The sequence below is a fragment of the Vombatus ursinus genome, unplaced genomic scaffold, assembly GCF_900497805.2.
Source record: "Vombatus ursinus unplaced genomic scaffold, bare-nosed wombat genome assembly UNPS02009205.1, whole genome shotgun sequence".
NCBI classification, from domain to species: domain Eukaryota; kingdom Metazoa; phylum Chordata; class Mammalia; order Diprotodontia; family Vombatidae; genus Vombatus; species Vombatus ursinus.
The window spans coordinates 19246556-19264185 of record NW_020948983.1 but is presented as its reverse complement, the minus strand read 5'-3'; the positions used below and the strand labels follow the sequence as shown (position 1 = coordinate 19264185).

The window sequence follows — 17630 nt, the reverse complement described above, 5'->3', positions numbered from 1 at the left end:
CTTAAAAAAAAATCTGTGAGGATAAATGGGATCATGTGTGCACAGTGCTAGGAGGTTCTCAGGAGAAAAAAGCTCTATAAATCCAAGCTGTTATTATAACAATAAATTGTAAGCCAAATTATTTACATATTATAAATTATTTCAACATCCTCCTAACCACGTGGCAAAGGCTGAGGACATCAGGTCTCCCAGGCGTGAGGTTGTCCCTGGACCATCTCACCTGGAGTAAAGGTAGAATCAGAGAGAGCCCAGTTTTTTTTTCCACCTTCTTTGCCTCCCATCCCCCAAATCCTGCTGGAGAAGAAGGCATGCAACTCAGAAAATTCTCTTACCTAGTGAGGTCCCAGATTCTTAGGGGTAAGACATGTCCACAACAAGCCGTCCCTGTCACAAAGGAGCTGCCAAACAAAGTGAGAACACAGTCAGGCCCAGCTTGTTGGAACTTGTGGCAAAAAAATGGCAACACAATCTGAAATGTCTTCCTTATTCTCCAAGGGATCTTGGGGTCAAGCTAGAATTGGAAGAGCAGTGAAAGAGTAAAGAGAGAGGCTGGGGGGAGGTTTATGGGAAAGGACAGTTTTTCAGAAGCACAGAGCCCAAAAATGGAAGTTATGTCCATTATAAAATTCCCCAATCAAGGTTACTTGTAAGCTTGATGGTTTGCACATACTAGATTCCCAATCAGACAACACTGCAGCATATACGTAACAAGATAGTTTCTAACTGAAATCCAGTCTGTCCACTTGGGAGAATGTGAATTTATTCAGGGTCTTTCAGTTTCCTATGCCATGCTAAATGAAATGCCCTCCTTCCCATCCTAATTACACTAGGTGATAACTTTCTTCTATACCAACTTCATTTTTAAGGGGGGACATTCATGTTTTCAGGGTGAAGGAGTGCTTGTGAGCTTGGGAATACAATAAGAAAACAGGGGAAATGTAGTAAGTTGGAAAAACTAAAACTAGTGACAATGAAAAGGTGTATGTATATGGTTGTTTCTAAATTTTCTGTGTCTATGTGTCTGTTTCCATGTTCTAAATCCATGTGCCAGTTTCACTGGCCTAGTGGTATAAATAAGGAAGATGAGGCCCAATGTAGTGAACCTGGCTTGAGGCAGCCCTGGAATTAGAAATTACAGCTGTGGCAATGTTCTTTTGTGCAAGTGTCCCTGGGCCTGGCTGCTGCTTGGTTACATGACCACAGGGCAGGGAAATGGGGGTGGCCAGAGTACCAGACCTGCAAAATTAAATAGTAAGCAAAAAGGTTGAGAACAGCAGAGTCCTGAGTTCCTGAGGGCTGTGTCCCTACATGTCCAGCATTAGGGAGTGAAGCAGAGAGAGGCCTGGACACCAGCTCTCCAGGTCCTGGCTGGTGCTTGGCAAAGAACAAACAATGATAATGATACCCTGTTAACAATGTGGGGGCAGCAGCAGTCCAACAGTACCCAGCCCCAGCACCTGCTGCTCTCTGATCCCACTGGCTTGATGGGGGAGATAAAATGCTAAGGAGAACCATCTTGTAGAAAGCAATAGCTCTGGGGGTAGGGAAGGAAGTGATGGGATGGAGCATGGGCAAGCCACTGATTTATAATCAAAATTGCAGAGTAGTACAGTTCTGTTTTCTAGAATCTGACCAATAAAAGTTCTTTCTGAGTCATTCTTATCCCATCTGTTTTCCTACCTGAAGCTAATTCTTCAGGCTATGTGATATGTTCCCATTCCCCCTGCCTTTCCTCTGACCTCAAGAGATGAAAGTGCATTTCAAGATAAACTCACTGGAGCTGCCGTAGAGTGAGACCAAATACAGTCACTCCAGTCATGCCATCGTTGACCCCCAATCTAGGAAGCACCTTCAATCTGGGGAGCACTCTCTGAAAGATGAAGCCCCAAACTACAAAGCCAAGGAGGTGTCATGCCCCCTCCCACCCTCCTGTCCTGACATTTTTCACTCTAGTGTAATCCATTAATAACTGGTAAAGCCAATTACCTGGGGTTGGAAACATAATAGCTGCTTGGAAATCATTCAAGCAAGCAATTGGGCTCTTCAGAACTTTGAGGGGGTGGGGAGAAAGCCATCAGAGAATCAGGCATTTCTTAAGAAGGCCTGTAACAGACCTCTGACTGGCTACAGGTCTAAATTAGTGACAAGGTAAGTCAATAGGGAGGGAGATGGGAGGAACCTGAAACTTTAATCCCTGCCACTCCAGCAATCCTGACCTCCCAGTAGGCTTGTGGAAGGGATTTAAAGACCATCTCTCTAGTCTCCTTTTCCCTTCCCCATCTTGTCTACCCTACTCTAGCCCTGGGAATAGGAAAGTGCTCCAAGACTCAGTTTGTTCTATCACTGAGGCATTATGCAAAACTAGGAGTCTTTCCAAATCCAATTTCTTTCCGAAGCAGCCCCTTTGCCCTCCGTGCTTTTTACAAATATCTGCAGTGGTACTCACAAGCGACTTAGTTATTTCAATATTCAGTGAATCTGTGATCTTATCAATATGGGGAGAGTTAGAACTAGCAATTCTGGCCGCAGGACAAACAGCACACAGGGTACCCTTAAGTGAACTTCAAAGACAAATTCAGCTGATTAGGGTGGAGAGAACAGAGGGAGTAAATCTTACAGAAGGAACTTGGCCATGAATACACAAGAGTCCTGGAGGGGAAGGGGAGGCTAGAAGGAGACACCAGCTTCTGTAGAGAGAGACCCCAGTATAACACAAGGCAATGGAGCAAGGAATGAGGGTTGGGGATAGTATAGAGGCAAAAATTTATCTGATGTAGAAGCCAGCCAGAGTATAGGGTAAGGGAAGAAAGTACTACCTTCTTGTAATTTCCTTTTTAAATTAATTATTCTTGCTAACTAGGCAGTAAATTTTTGAATTTTCAAATGAAATTATATTTTGTAAAAAGCAGGTGTTACAGTATCTGGCACATAGTAGGCACTATATAAATGCTTATTCCCTTCCCGTTCACCCTTCTCCTTGTGTCTTACTCAAAGTATATAACTGCTATAAGAAACTTGGAAATGTCAGTGCCCTGGAACAAAGCCTTGATTGGCCCCATCCCAGTTACAGTTCCAATTGTGGTTATTATTTCCAATGGTACAGATTACAACTCATTCAAGTCTTCCCATCCTGTCCAATTCTTGCCAATATTTTCCCATGAAACCTCCATGGGAGTCCACCCAATGAGCTAGGGGCTTTCTAAATCTCTACAAAGCATGCGCACTGTCCCTCTATCCACCTCACTCACATTTTCTGTTCACATAACTTCTTTGTTGATATCTTTTACATTACTTCTTCTATGCAATTTTTGATGGGTAATATGAATAACCTATTTACACCCACAATATGTCTCTACGTTGCTCTTTAGGTGACCCATAGCATTCATTCTTTGAAGACAATAGTATTCCATGATTCCACTGCCAAAAGAACACTGGTATTAAAAAGATGACTTTTCATTTCAAGGAGTAGTCTGGGCTCATCAAAAGCACTGAGCCAATTCCACAATGCAATCCAGCATACTTTCTTCTTCCAATTACATCCTGGGCCCAGTTTCTTGACTATCTGTACTATTACACTAGATTAGCTCTGTGACTGAACTATCTATCCAAGCACATGTTACAGAATACCTGAACAAGATGTATTCTCTATCCATTTATTTATCTGGTTTTCCTGTGTGAATGGTTTGGCCAAACTCTTTGGAGTAATCATAGAGCTTATTTAGGAAGCTTAATAGGGCATGATGGAATAAGCACAATGTCTTCTACATCAAATAGTGTTCACCTATAGGGAGTCCCTTTTCCATTCTGCCTCTGTGTTGGATATAGGATCACAGAATCAAAAATCTAGACCTGGAAGGGCCTTTAAAAGTCATCCAATACAATCCCCTTTTTTCAGATGAAGCAATTAAGGCCCAGAGAGGTAAGTGACTTGCCCAAGATCACAAAGGTAGTAAGTGGTAAAGCCCACATTTGAACTTGGGCCTGGGGGCTCCATGTTTAGCATTCTGCATTCAGTACTCTTTCTATTGTACCATACTGCCTTCCATCTTTACAGTAGCAAACACTTTTTGTCTTCAAACTTATGTCTGCTATTAAGCTTCCAAGGAATCACGATTTTGACAAAAGCATGATAGATACCTCCTTGAAGGAGAATTTTTAAGGTAGTCCCCAGAATCACTTCCAGGGGCTGGCAATGTCTCCATCCCTATAGCCTCTCCCCCATTGGTGAGCTCTTCCCTGAACCTCCATTTGAGAAAATACCCACTACAGCCATCATATCCTTTTCAAACTCAGGCCAGACAATGACTCAGACCACCTTGTCACTCCATGGGCAAATAGATTCTATTCTAGTCACCTCTACTTTTCCTTTCTCTTTTTGGTTTGCACCCACTAAAAAGTCAATTCTTTGAGGGCAAGGACTATCTTCCTTTTTCACTTTTTTTTGCATGTCAACACTCAGAACAGTTTCTGGCACATAGGAAGTGCTTATTATATGCAACATCTACCAAAGTTTTTTTTATGAAAACTTTTATTCGTGTCTTTTGTTTCACATTGCCTATATTTTCCCCTCATAGTCCTCTCCTCTCCCTCCCATGGAGCCACTTCTTATAAAAAAAATTTTTTTTTAAATAAAGATGAAGAGAAAAAAATTAGCAAAAGCAATCAACATATTAAAAAAAAATCTGACATCATATGCCATGTTCCATATTCATTCCAAATGTTTGGGTTTTTTTTTTTAATCAACAAACAATAGTAGTAGTATCATTCATGATTTTTTTCCAAGAATTTGGCATTCTTGCATCTTTCAATTAATTTGAAAATCAATCCTTTGGGGCCCTCAAAACTGTTTTATCTGGTATAAACCTTCTCCTCTGGATGTATTAGGTGTGATCCAGCTGCTCTTTGTTTCCTTTAGGGTCATTTTTTAACTTTCTGATGTTGCACCTAAGGAAAATGATGTTAGAATCTAAATGTCACTAACAAAGAAAAGAGTTCATTATAAAAATTTTGACAGATCTTTTCTATTGTTGTTTGTCCATTACTTGTACTCCAGTTTGATCCATATGTGTTCTCAGGCTGATGTGGCTTATGTAACTGGATCTCATGCAAAGACTTCTATCACTTTGTCTTTCTCTCCACCACTTCCTGCTGTTTCATGACATGATGCCATTCATCATCTTCTACTACCCTCTTTTGTAAGATTTTCACAAACAAGTTTATACTCTAACCCAGCATTGCCCTAGACTATGACGGCTGCCCACTTAGCAAAGAGGGTGGGCCTTCCCTAACTGACATGGTTTCTAGGCTCTCTTGGTCTCTATGTAGTGACTGATTTATACAGGCACTTTTAATGATCCTAGGCTTTTCTCTGGAACAAAACCCCATCTTTTAACAACAATATCCTTCTGATAATGCTATATAGCTGCAAACTATGGAATGCGACAATCTCGAAAGAATCAAAAATCCTTAAGAAATGCTAATCTCTTATGTCTGTTCCTTTATCCATTTTGCATTTGGAGGGCAGGGCATTAAAAGCTTGTTTAGGGGCAGCTAGGTGGTACAGTAGATAGAGCACCAGCCCTGGAGTCAGGAGGACCTGACTTCAAATCCAGTCTTAGACCAAACACTTGACACTTACTAGCTGTGTGACCCTGGGCAAGTCACTTAATCCAGTTGCCTCATCAAAGAAAAAAAAATTTTTTTTTAATTAAAAGTTTGTTTAAATAGATCTGGTTGGACTGGCACACCATAATAATGTTTAATAGTCTGGAAAGAACCTTTTTAAGAGAAACTAGAAAAACTGATTGAGAATCCATATCAGTTATAGAGACATGGACCTCAGAGATAGAAGGACCCTCACAGACCAATTAGTACCTGAAGCAGGAAGACTTTCCCTAATATATTATCATCTATACTCTGCCCGTCTGAGGCAGTCAATTCCATTTTTGGAAAGTTCTAATTGTTAGAAAGTTCTCCTTCATATGTACCTGAATCTATTTGCTTGTCATTTCCATTCACTGGTCCTCATTCATTCCTCTGGAGTCCAGCTCTCTATCCCACATGGCAACTCTTCAAACATTTAAAGCCTTCAATCATCTCTTCCAATACTACTCCAACAACCCTATGCAAGGCTTCTTCCTTAAGTGATCTGAGTTCTTTCTATTTATTCATGTGAAATGGTTTCGAGTCACCTCCCCCACTGTCCTCTAGTCACAGATCAGTTTGTCAGTGTCTCTCCTAAAACATAGTAGCCAGAAATGAACATAAACCTCCACATGTGGTCAGTTGTGGCAGGAGTCTATGCTGCAGGTATAAGAAGTATGTGAATGAGAAATTTTCTCATTCAAGAAGGAAGAGCATTAATTCAGGTCAGAAAATGAAGGTAGATTCTCAAACTCAGAATGAATCTGCATTTGTGTTTAAAAAGCCAGCCCTTTTGAAAGCATATCAGTCTACTTATTTAGAAAGTGTTTTGGAAAAGTTCTAGTACTTCCTACTTGCAGTTATTAAAAGCTGAGTTTTATTAATCAGGAAAGGACACGGAATGGATCAGGAATCAGTGAGTGAAACCTTTCCTGACCATTCCAATCTTCCTTTCTCTGAACTCCTGCTGTACTGCCTCTTTACCATTTTAGCACTTAGTATTTATCTTATATCATTCTGTTTCATATGTCAGTTTTATCTTCCCAACCATAAAACCAATGAATATTTATTAATCACCTACTATGTACCAGGCACTGTGCTAGGTGCTAAGGTACTTTAAAATAATTTGTATAGGGGTAGCTAGGTGGTGCAATGGATTGAACACCGGCCCTGGAGTCAGGAGGACCTGAGTTCAAATATGACTTTAGATATTTGACACTTACTAGCTGTGTGACCCTGGGCAAGTCACTTAACCCCATTGCCTAGCCAAAAATAATAATAACAATAATAATAATTTGCATAATGCTTTATAATTTACAAGAAGCCTTCATACAATTATTTCATTTAATCAAAGCCATGGGTCACATCTTTTATGTGCCCATTCTATTCTCCCCTTTCAGTTCAGAGCTGAGCAGAACCCTAAGCTTATCAGCACTACTCAATAAATACTTGTTGATTGATTAAGAGAGCAAACACATATTAACATTTCTACTGCTTCTCTTAAAAGCTATGTATCCGATTTAGTATCTAAAGCTACAGAACAAAAGCACTTCCTCAGTGAAAAGAAAGTAGAAGACTCATACAACTCAGGAGCCCCAATGCAACCAGTGTGTCTTAAGATGGGGAAAGCACACATTCTCTTCTAAACTGCAGACTGGCCAGGAGCTAGATAGTTCTAGCATAAGTGTCTGCAAGAGTTCAAAGCCAGCTCCCTGGCCAGAAAGCCAAGTATCAAGGGCTGAAGGCACCTCTATCTCTAAAGAAAAACATAAGAAGTTTTAAAGACTCAACATCTGAATGATGCTGAAATGACCGAAAAAGAGATAGGCTAGGGGGAATAGGACATGAAGGGAGTACACTATAGCCATCTCAAGCCCAAACAGGGTCTGAGAAAAAGAGAGACACAAAAATCTGAGAATGGTGGGGAAGAGGTAGATAACAACAACAGTTTACATTTCTATAATGGTTTTTTACAATTTATAAAGCACTTTATATGCATTATTTCATTTGGTCACCACTACAATTCAGTGAAATAGGCAGCAAGTACTGTCATTCACATTTTACAGATCAGGAAGCTAAGGCTCAGAGAAAGTACCTTACCTAAAGTTATACAGCTACTAAATGATAAAATTTGGACTCAAATACATCTTCTGACCCCAAATCTAGTACTCTTTCTACTACATCATGCTGGGTTCTAAAATTGGTACATTTTGTTTTTGAAAATAATAATCATTTCCCAATAAATAGCTAGCCTTCTCCATAAAAGTTAAATAAATAGAATATTGTGATTGCAACTGACAATAGTATATACTGTATTTCTTGTTAGATGTTGGTAAGATAGGAGGGAGGAAGGGAAGGAGGATGGTGGAGATAGAAAAAGAATGGTAGGTTGATGGGAGCTAGCGGAGGCAGCAAAGAAAAACAGGGAGAGGAGGACAATGGGAAGGCAAAGAAATGGGGATGGTAAAAAAAAAAGGAAGATAGAGAAAATTGATGATAGTGGGGGAAACAAAGAGTAGAATTTGTGAGGAAAGAGAGTGGATAGATGATGGGGAATGAAAGAAGAGAGAATAATGGGGGGGGTGAAAGAGACAGAAAAGATGGTAGGAAAAGAAGGAAAGGAAGCATGTTCCCCCAACTGAAAGTGAGAGGCAGCATGGCATACCGGAAAAAACACTGGATTGGGGGGCAGGAAAGACCTAGATGGTTTAACCTATGAAACTTACTAGCTTTGTGACCCTGGGCAAATCACTTTACTCCTCCCCCCAACCTCAGTTTCTTTATAAAAATGCCAAAATGGCTAGTGTGAGGGTCAAGGAGATCCTGTATGTAAAGTGCTTTACAAACCTTCAAGTGCTATATAAATGTCAGCTATTAAGTCTTTTTCAAGCTCCAAATTTTTCACAGCAATTTGGATTCTAATTTGTATTAAATATTTTACATATATATGTATATACATATATACATACACACACATATCTATCTGTATATGTAAGCTCCCTCATTAAATGGTAAGCTCATGGAGGGCATGCCTTAATTCATTTTTGTGTTCTCGACCCCTAGCACAAGTGCTTTGCTTGTGGTGGACACTTAATAAAGTATTTGTTAAAATTAAAAATATAAAGAGGAGAATGGAGAGAAAGAGAAGGTGAGAGGGAACATGAGATGAGGCAGTAAGTAGCAATCCAAGAAAGTAAAAGTGGTAGACTTTCCTAGAACTAATGAGGATGTGGAAGCTTCGACTGCGAGAGGGCAGCAGTTGCCACTGTGGCCTGGTTGGCTGCAGTGCGCAGTACCCCAGGCTTGTGGAGTCTTCAAGCCCATGCTGACAAACTTTGGCAAGGGAGGCCACCAGAGCTGTCAAATCATTCACCAACATGCCCATCAAGTGTATTCAGCTCTCTCCAACCCACACTGGCATTTTAATTACTGTTGGGTAAACTAATTTGTACAAATGAAGGTAACTCTGCCTAATAGAATATGCAAGCTCTCTGACCTCTGACAGGCACTGACACAAGATACAAAGGCAGCCGAGGAAGGCTTTTTATCTGAGCCTTATTACTCTCTATTACTCCAATTAGTCAAGCTCCAGTGCTCCTAATTGGGGGAAAAATTGCAATTAAATCAATTTTTGATGGGCTGCAAGTGGGCTCCTGAACCGCCTTGCCTGTGAAACACTGATATTATAGCAGCAAAGGTCAAAGTCCTCATAGGCACCTGTGGGCATCCCCCCCTTTCCCTCTGCCCCCTCCTCAAATACCTCGATGAAACCCCTGCCCTCCTCAGCACGGCCAGTGAGGAAGGGGAGGAGGGAATCATTAGAACATGTCAGGTCTTATCGCTGCCGCTGGTGTCTGCTAACCCCAACAGTTGACATCATTATGGAAGGTAATTCCCAAAGCATGAATGTAGTGCGAAGGTCACACAAACTCAGTGCAAGAGGAGGGGGATGGTGATGAAGCAGCTATAACAGTAACAACATTGTGAGGGAGAGATCAGCAGAGTGGGAAAGAGATGATGACAGAGAAAGAACCAGGGAGAAAAACAGAGTTCCTCTATCAGTTCCAGCTGGGGCTAGCAATCATACCAAAGGGGAAGAAAAACAAATGTTTGGGAGGTAAAAGAAAAAAGAAAAAAGAAAAAGATGAGTCTTAAGAGCACTGGACTTGTAGTCTGAGGACCTAGGTTCCAATATTTTCTCTGCCACTTATGCGTATGACCTTGAGCAAGTCACTTCCCAACTCCATGCCTTATTTTTCATCTATAAAATAAGGAAGTATTACATGACCTCTAAGATCTCTTGCAGGTCTAAATATTATGAATTTTAGTCAAAAGTCCCCTTAATATGCAGCTGAGAAGCCTAAACCTTGGACGCTCTGTCAAGGACCAAACAAACGAGACTTTAATGGCCATGGGATCACAGACGCAACTATAAGCCTGTTTTAGTGGCAAAAGGCAAAGGCTGGGAACAGACATGACTTTAGTCTATAACATTAGGAAGTAAATGGATGGGTGAACATGAATCAATCTGTTGACGTGAATCATTTCAAATATTAAAACTAGAGGTCTCCTTGAAGCTTTAATAGAACTTTTTTGGGGTGAGATTTGAAAGCTAAGAGAGTATCCATCAATTGGGGAATACCTGAATAGTTATGATATATGAATGGGAAGAAATACTATTGTGTTCTAAGAAATGGTGAAGGGGATGGTTTCAAAGAAATGTAGGAATGTTTTTATGAACTGATTCGAAGTGAAGAAAGCAGAACAAGGAGAACAACACAAACAATAACAACAATACTGTAAAGACAAATTTCGAAAGACTCATGAACTCTGATCAACACCAACCATAATTCCAGAAGACTCATGATGAAATATGCTACCCAGCTCCAGATAGAGAGGTGATGGTCTCAAAGGGCAGACTGAGGCATTTAAAAAAAAATTATCACCAATGTGGTGATTTATATTGTTTGACTCTACACGTTTGTAATGGTAATGGTCTTTCTCAATTCTTCAAGGGGCAGGGGGAAGAGGAAAAAGGTGGTGCAAAGAAAATTTAAATCTGAAAACAAAATAAAATTGAATTAAAAAAACGAATCTGAGCAGAGCAGGCTTAAGACAGATTACGGAAGTTCTATTTAACACAATGAAACCTTACTTCAAGATGGTGCACACTAAACACAGAGATTAAAAATTAATTTAGATGAACTGAAGGATGACAGACATATGGGTCTAGCAATAAGTTATCAAAGAAAAATAGGAAATCCCTAACCTGTCAGAATTTTATTCTGAAAGGTGGTGCCAAGATGGCAGGGAAAAGGCAAGGACTTGCCTGAGCTCTCCCAAATTCCCCTCCAAACAAATAACACCTCAAAATAAATCCTGAAGTGGCGTAACTCACAAAAGGATGGGGTGAAACAATTTTCTAGCCCAACATACCTTTAAAAGGCTGCAGGGAATGTCTGTCACACTGGGGCGAGGAATGGAGTGCAATCCAGCACAGGCTGCCCCCAGCAAGTCAGCACTGAGGCTCCACACCCCAGCATAAGCCAACATTGAGGCTCCAGGGACCAGGTATCCAGTGATGGGCCACGCCCAGCACAAGCCAGCAGCAGGCCTTGGGGCTACTGAATTGTTAGCAATGGCTTCTAGAGCTCTCAGCCCACAGATAGTAAGGGGATCGGACAACCGGTTAGGAGATTATAGGGGTCCCTTTGATGGCACGAAGTGTAAGACTCTGCTGCATTGCCCATATGTGGCTACATGGGAGCAGGGACTCTGGTCATATTTCCAGGGCAGCAAAGAGTGCTTGTGGTCGATCACAGACCAGAGCACAGGCCCAGAGAGAAGTAAACACACCTATCCTCAGATCATACTACCTTGGAAGAAATGAAAACTTACAGATCCCCCGAATGAGCTCTGAAAACAGGTGAACAAAAAACCTGAAGATTGGGACAGTGCCCCCTCCACCCTACAAGCACAGCCCAATTTTAACATAAAGTTAAAAGTCAAAAAATAGGCTGGAAAAATAAGCAAACAATAAAAAACTCTGACCATAGAAAGTTACTATGGTGACAGGGAAGATCAAAATACAAACTCAGAAGAAGAAAACAATGTGAAAAGAGCTACCAAAAAAACCTCAAAGAAAAATGCTGATTGTACCCAAACCCAACAAGAATTCCTGGGAGGGTTAAAGAAAGAGATAAGTAGTAGAGGAAAAATTGGGGGAAAAAAATGAGAGTGATGCAAGAAAATTATGAAAAGAAAATTAACAGTTTAGTAAAAGAAACACAAAAAACATTAAAAACAAAAACAAAAAAAAAACTGTAAAAAAAGTATTGACCTATTGGTAAAAGAGGTACAAACATTCACTGAAGAAAAGAATTCCTTAAAAAGCAGACTAGGTCAAATGGAAAAGGAGGTATAAAAATTCACTGAAGAAAAGAACTCCTTGGGTCTGCTAGGTGGCGCAGTGGATACAGCACTGGCCCTGGAGTCAGGAGGACCAGAGTTCAAATTTGGCCTCAGACACTTGATACTTACTAGCTGTGTGACCCTGGACAAGTCACTCAACCCCAATTGCCTCACCAAGAAAAAACAACAACAAAAAAAAAACCAACAAAAAAAAACTCCTTTAAAAGCAGAATTGGGCTCAGATTCTTGTAATCTAGCCACTACTCAGATTCTTAAAATCTAGCCAATAGCTTACTAATGTTCAGACTCCTTAAGAGTCTGCCCAATATGATGGATGTCCTAATAAAACTTGTCTTTGGCTGAAAGAAGGCTTGGGTCAAATTCTTTCGGGCAGGACCTACGTGTTGTGCACTTTTGATTTCACCCTCCCCCACCTGGGAAAGGAAGGATGGGGGAGGGGCAGCAGCTACAGTGTGGGTCCCCCTGGCAATGGCCTTGGGCTGTAGGGCAACCTTTGCCTGGAAGCATCACCCAGGTTCAGCACATCCTGCTCCAGGTAATGAAGCTAGCCTCCAAACTTGGGTAAGCAAGCTCTTTTAAATTTGTAGTTTTAACTGTTAATGATGAGATGTTGATTCTCTGTGTAAAGTAATTTGGAAGTGCATTTAACAAAACTGATTGGTAATGGGTTTGTTTCAAGTTTCAAATTGGTGAACTTTTTGTATCAGTTATGTCAAGCAACTTTTCATAATATGGTTACCACTAAAATAATTTGACTATTGTTGGTTATTGTTTTAATGTGTAAACTAGCTGAAAAGTTTGTTTGGGTTATGTATGGCTTGCTGAGAATTTGCAAGTGTATAGAGATCTCTCATGATTGGCTTTTTATACCAGGACAAATTTAAATTTGAGATATAAATCCTGAAAAAGTTTTTCCTAAACTGTGATTAGTAAAACTTGCTGTTTAAGGTAAAAGCTCAGAGGATGTTATTGTGAGTTGTCTGATGGGTCATAATCCATCAATAATCAATAATCCATCATCTTGAAAGAAATACCACAAGCTACTCAGAGAAGGTGATACTGGTGGAAGTCAGCATTGGGAAAAGCTGGGAGGACAATTTTAGCTTCAGTCTAAGATGGGATCCTCCTGGCTCAATTTCCCCATTACGTTTCTTTGAAAGGGAATGTTATCCACCTAGCTATTCCTGAGTCTGGCTATAAGGTGGATTTGATACTGCATGGTTGGAAAACTGAATTATCTGAATCCAAACAGAGCTAAGGATGTTTTATCCTCTCAAAGTTGGGCCCTAAATCTAGTCCCTGCTTTATATCTGGGCCTTGCAGTTTTTTCTGTCAGATTTGTGTCTTCCAGACTATGGGCCATTCACCTACAACTGGTAGCAAACAGCAGGTACCAGCCAATGTCCCCCCATCATTCCCTGGTTCCAGTCAACCTCCTCTTTGGGACCCCCTTGAGGCAGGGACAGCTCCACGCCCCTTGCCAGCAGGAAGCAGTTTCAGAAGCCGAGACCTTCACCCCTTACCCCAAAAGAATTTGGGTCCCATTTGTTTGAGGGGGGAATGATGAGGATGGGAGCTAAATTCCAGAAAGGAAAAACCCAAAAAGGACTTTCCCACTTGGCCAAATCTCTGGTTTTTGCCTGAGGCTATAATCACATCAACTGGCCTTTCATTGTGGCTACACCCAATATCCCAATTCTGTTAATCTAGCCTGATCTTTCTTTGTTTTAACCTCCCTATGTATGGCCCCCAGCCATTTCCCACCCTTAATCCTAGCTAGGCTCCATTCTCCCTTGGCCACGAGGTCCAGGTCCCAGGAGTTCTGTTCACCCCAGCTTATTGGCCACTCCCATCCAGATCTCCTTAGGCCTCTCCTCCCGTCACCCCAAACTACTTGGCCACTCCTAGATCCCTCCCATAGGCTTTCTATATATAAGGTGGTCCATCTTGTCTCCATTAAGATGCTCAAATCCTTATACTCTAGCCACTGCTCAGATTCTTAAAATCTAGCCAAGAGCTTACTAATGTTCAGACTCCTTAAGAGTCTGCCCAATATGATGGATGTTCTAATAAACCTTGTCTTTGGCTGGGAAAAAAAAAAAAGCAGAACTGGCCAAAGTTCTGTACCAAAGAGGTACAAATGCTCACTGAGGAAAAACAATTACTTAAAAATTAGAATTGTGACTAGAATTGTGCAAGTGGAAGCTAATAACTCCATGAGACATCAAGAAACAATAAAAAAAATAAAAATAATTTAAAAATAAAAGAAAATGTGAACTTTCTCATTGGAAAAACAACTGACCTGGAAAATAAATCAAGAAGAGATAAGTTAAGAATCATTAGACTACATGAAAGCTATGATTCAAAAAAAGAGCCTACACATGAATTTTCAAGAAATTATCAAGGAAATCTGCTGTGATATTCTAGAACCAGAGGGTAAGTTATCAAAAAGACTCTATTAGTCACCTCCTGAAAGAGATCCTCAAATGAAAACTCCCAGGAATATTGCAGCCAAATTTTAGAGCTCCCAGGTCAAGAAGAAAAATATTGCAAACAGCCAGAAAACAATTCAAATATTGTGTAGCCACAGTCAAGACAACACAAAGATCTAGCAGTTTCTACATTAAAGGATTGGAGGGCTTGGATATGATATTCCAGAGGGCAAAGGAGTTAGGATTACAACTAAGAATCACCTACCCAGCAAAACTGAGTATAATCCCTCTGGGAAAAAAAAATGGACACAATGAAATTGAGAACTTTCAAGAAATCCTGATGAAAAGACCAGAACTGAATAAAAACCTGACTTTCAAATACAAGATTCAAGAGAAGCATAAAAAGGTAAACAGGGAAGAAAAGCCATATGGGATTTAATAAGGGTTAAACTGTTTACATTCCTACATAGGAAGATTAAACTTGTAACTCATAAGAACATTATCATCATTAAGGCAGTTAGAAAAAGTATACACAGACAGAGGGCATAGGTGTAAGTTGAATATGATGGGATGATATCTAAAAATTTTTTTTTAAAAATAAAAGAGGAATGTACTGGAAGAAAGGGGATGGGAGAGGTAGAATACAGTAATTTATCTTACATAAAAGAGGTGTGAAAGAGCTTTTACAGTGGAGAGGAAGGTGGGGAAGGGGAGAAGGGGAGGAACTGGAACTTTACACTCATCAGAATTTACTCAAAGAGGAAATAACATCCACACTCAGTTGAGTATAGAAATCTATCTTACCCTATAGGAAAGTGGGAGGGGACAAGGATAAGAGAAAGGGAGGGTGGGCTGATAGAAAGGAGGTGGGATTGGGGGATGGAGGGAAATATACAGTAATCATACCTGTGAGAAAAATTTTTACAGCAAATTTCTCTGATAAAGGCCTCAAATACATAGAGAACTGAGTCAGATTTATAAGGATACTGGTTAAAATGGTCAAAGGATATGAACAGGCAGTTTTCAGATGAAGTAATCATAGCAATCTATAGTCATATGAAAAAATGTTCTATATTACTACTGAAATGCAAATTAAAACAATTCTGAGGTACCACCCCATACCTATAGATTGGCTAAAATGACAAATGTTGGAAGGGATGTGGGAAAATTGGGACACTAATGCATTGTTGGTTGAGTTGTGAACTGATCCAACCATTCTGGAGAGCAACTGGAGCAATGCCCAAAGGGTTATAAAACCATACATACCCTTTGATCCAGCAATATCACTACTAGGTCTGTATCTCAAAGAAATTTTAAAAAAAGAAAAAGGAAAAGGACCTATTTTTACAAAAGTATTCAGAGCTGTTCTTTTTGAGGGAATGCCCATCAATTGGGGAATGGCTTGTTAGTTGGGGTATATGATTGTGATGGAATGCTATTGAGCTATAAGAAATGATGAGCAGAATACTCTCAGAAAAACCTGGAAAGACTTACACAAACTGATGCAAAGTGAAATCAGCAGAACCAGAAGAACATTGTACACAGTAATAGGAATACTGTACAATGACCAACTGTGAATGACTTAGGTGTTCTCAGCAATACAATGACCTAAGACAATCCTGAAGGACTTATGATGAAAAGTATTATCCACCTCCAGAGAAAGAATTGATGCAGTCTGAATGCAAATTGAAGCACACTTTTTTAAGCCTTCTTTCTTTTTCTTTTGGCACGTGTTCATGTTACTACAAGGTTGCAGATAAATCCTAAGCAGCTGGCATTTAAACAGAGTGGGGGCAGGAGGACTGAAAAGAGAACCATTAGGATTGACTCAGGCTCCACAAACAAACAGTGAAAAGCAGAGTTGGGTCTGAGAGCCACACAGATAAGCCAAACACAAACTCAACAACAAGTTTACTTTAAAACTTAATTCCTTCTAAAAACACATTAACAAGACTTAGAAAGGATTCTGAGACTTAGACTGTACCCTGGGCAGGCTGAGGGCATTTTTTAAAAAGTATTTATAAAACTGACCTAGGTCTCACACTACTCCAAATTTTTAAGTCACCAGAAATGAGGGTAAAGTCATGACTATACACCTTGTCTCCAAAGCATGGTCAAAACCAAGATAAAAGGGCATAAGAACTAACAATGTTGCCATGGCAACAACGGCTTTCTCAATTCCAGCTCTGCAGTCAGCATGTGACCTTGAGCAAGTCACTTAACTTCTCTTGGTCTCACCAGTAATTTTTCCATCTTTAAAATGAAGGAGTTGGATTGGATAACCTTTAAGGACCCTTGCAACTCTACACAGAAATAAAACAACGTACATCTTTTTTTAAAAACTTAATTTTTTTCCAATTACATGTAAAGATAGTTTTCAACATTTATTTTTGCAAGATTTTGAGTTCCAAATTTTTCTCCCTCCCTCCCCTCCTTGCCCCCTCCCCAACACAGAAAGCAATCTGATATAGGGTATACACGTACAATCATGTTAAACATCTCCACATTAGTCATGAAAACAACATACATCTATTAAACATCTTCTCTATGCTAGACATTATGCTAGCTGCTAGAGATACACATATAAAAAGAAACAATCTCTAATTTCAAATTTATATTTAGGGGAACACAACCTGTGTGTATACACAAATATACATATGTGTGTATGTATCTATATACATATATACAGAATCAACAGAATAAATGCAAAGTAGATTAGAAAAGGTTTTACGTAAAAGGAGGTACTGGAAGAAGAAAATTCTATGAAGCAGCAATGAAGAGAAAATGCAGTCCAGGTATGGGGAATATAAGACTCTCCTGGAGCAGAGGATGATCAAGAGTCAAATGCAGGAGCCAGAGGTCGAGAAGGATGGGAATTGAGAAAAGAACATCAGATCTGGCAATTAAAAGATTGTTAATAATTTTGTAGACTGCTTTCAGTTGACTGATGAGGTCCAAAGCCATACTGCATAGGGTTGAGGAGTGAGAGGAGATGAAATGATGGCACAACGGTGGTCAGCTTTTTCTAGAAATGTGACTAGGAAACAGAGGAGAGCTATAGGACAATTCTTAAAAGGATCTATTGAAGGTTTTTTTAAGGGGAGGATGGGCATGCTTTAAGGA

At 40.0% G+C, this 17630-nt stretch overlaps 1 protein-coding gene across 2 annotated transcripts in view; it reads right to left on the bottom strand.

The window, feature by feature from the left end:
* The window catches only part of FBXW4 (F-box and WD repeat domain containing 4), a 112610-nt gene that overhangs the window by 19057 nt on the left and 75923 nt on the right, over nt 1–17630 (bottom strand). For both annotated transcript variants that reach the window (XM_027851797.1, XM_027851798.1), the window contains exon 6: nt 333–398. In XM_027851797.1, the coding sequence (XP_027707598.1) occupies nt 333–398 (66 nt within the window). The remainder of the gene's footprint in view (nt 1–332; nt 399–17630) is intronic.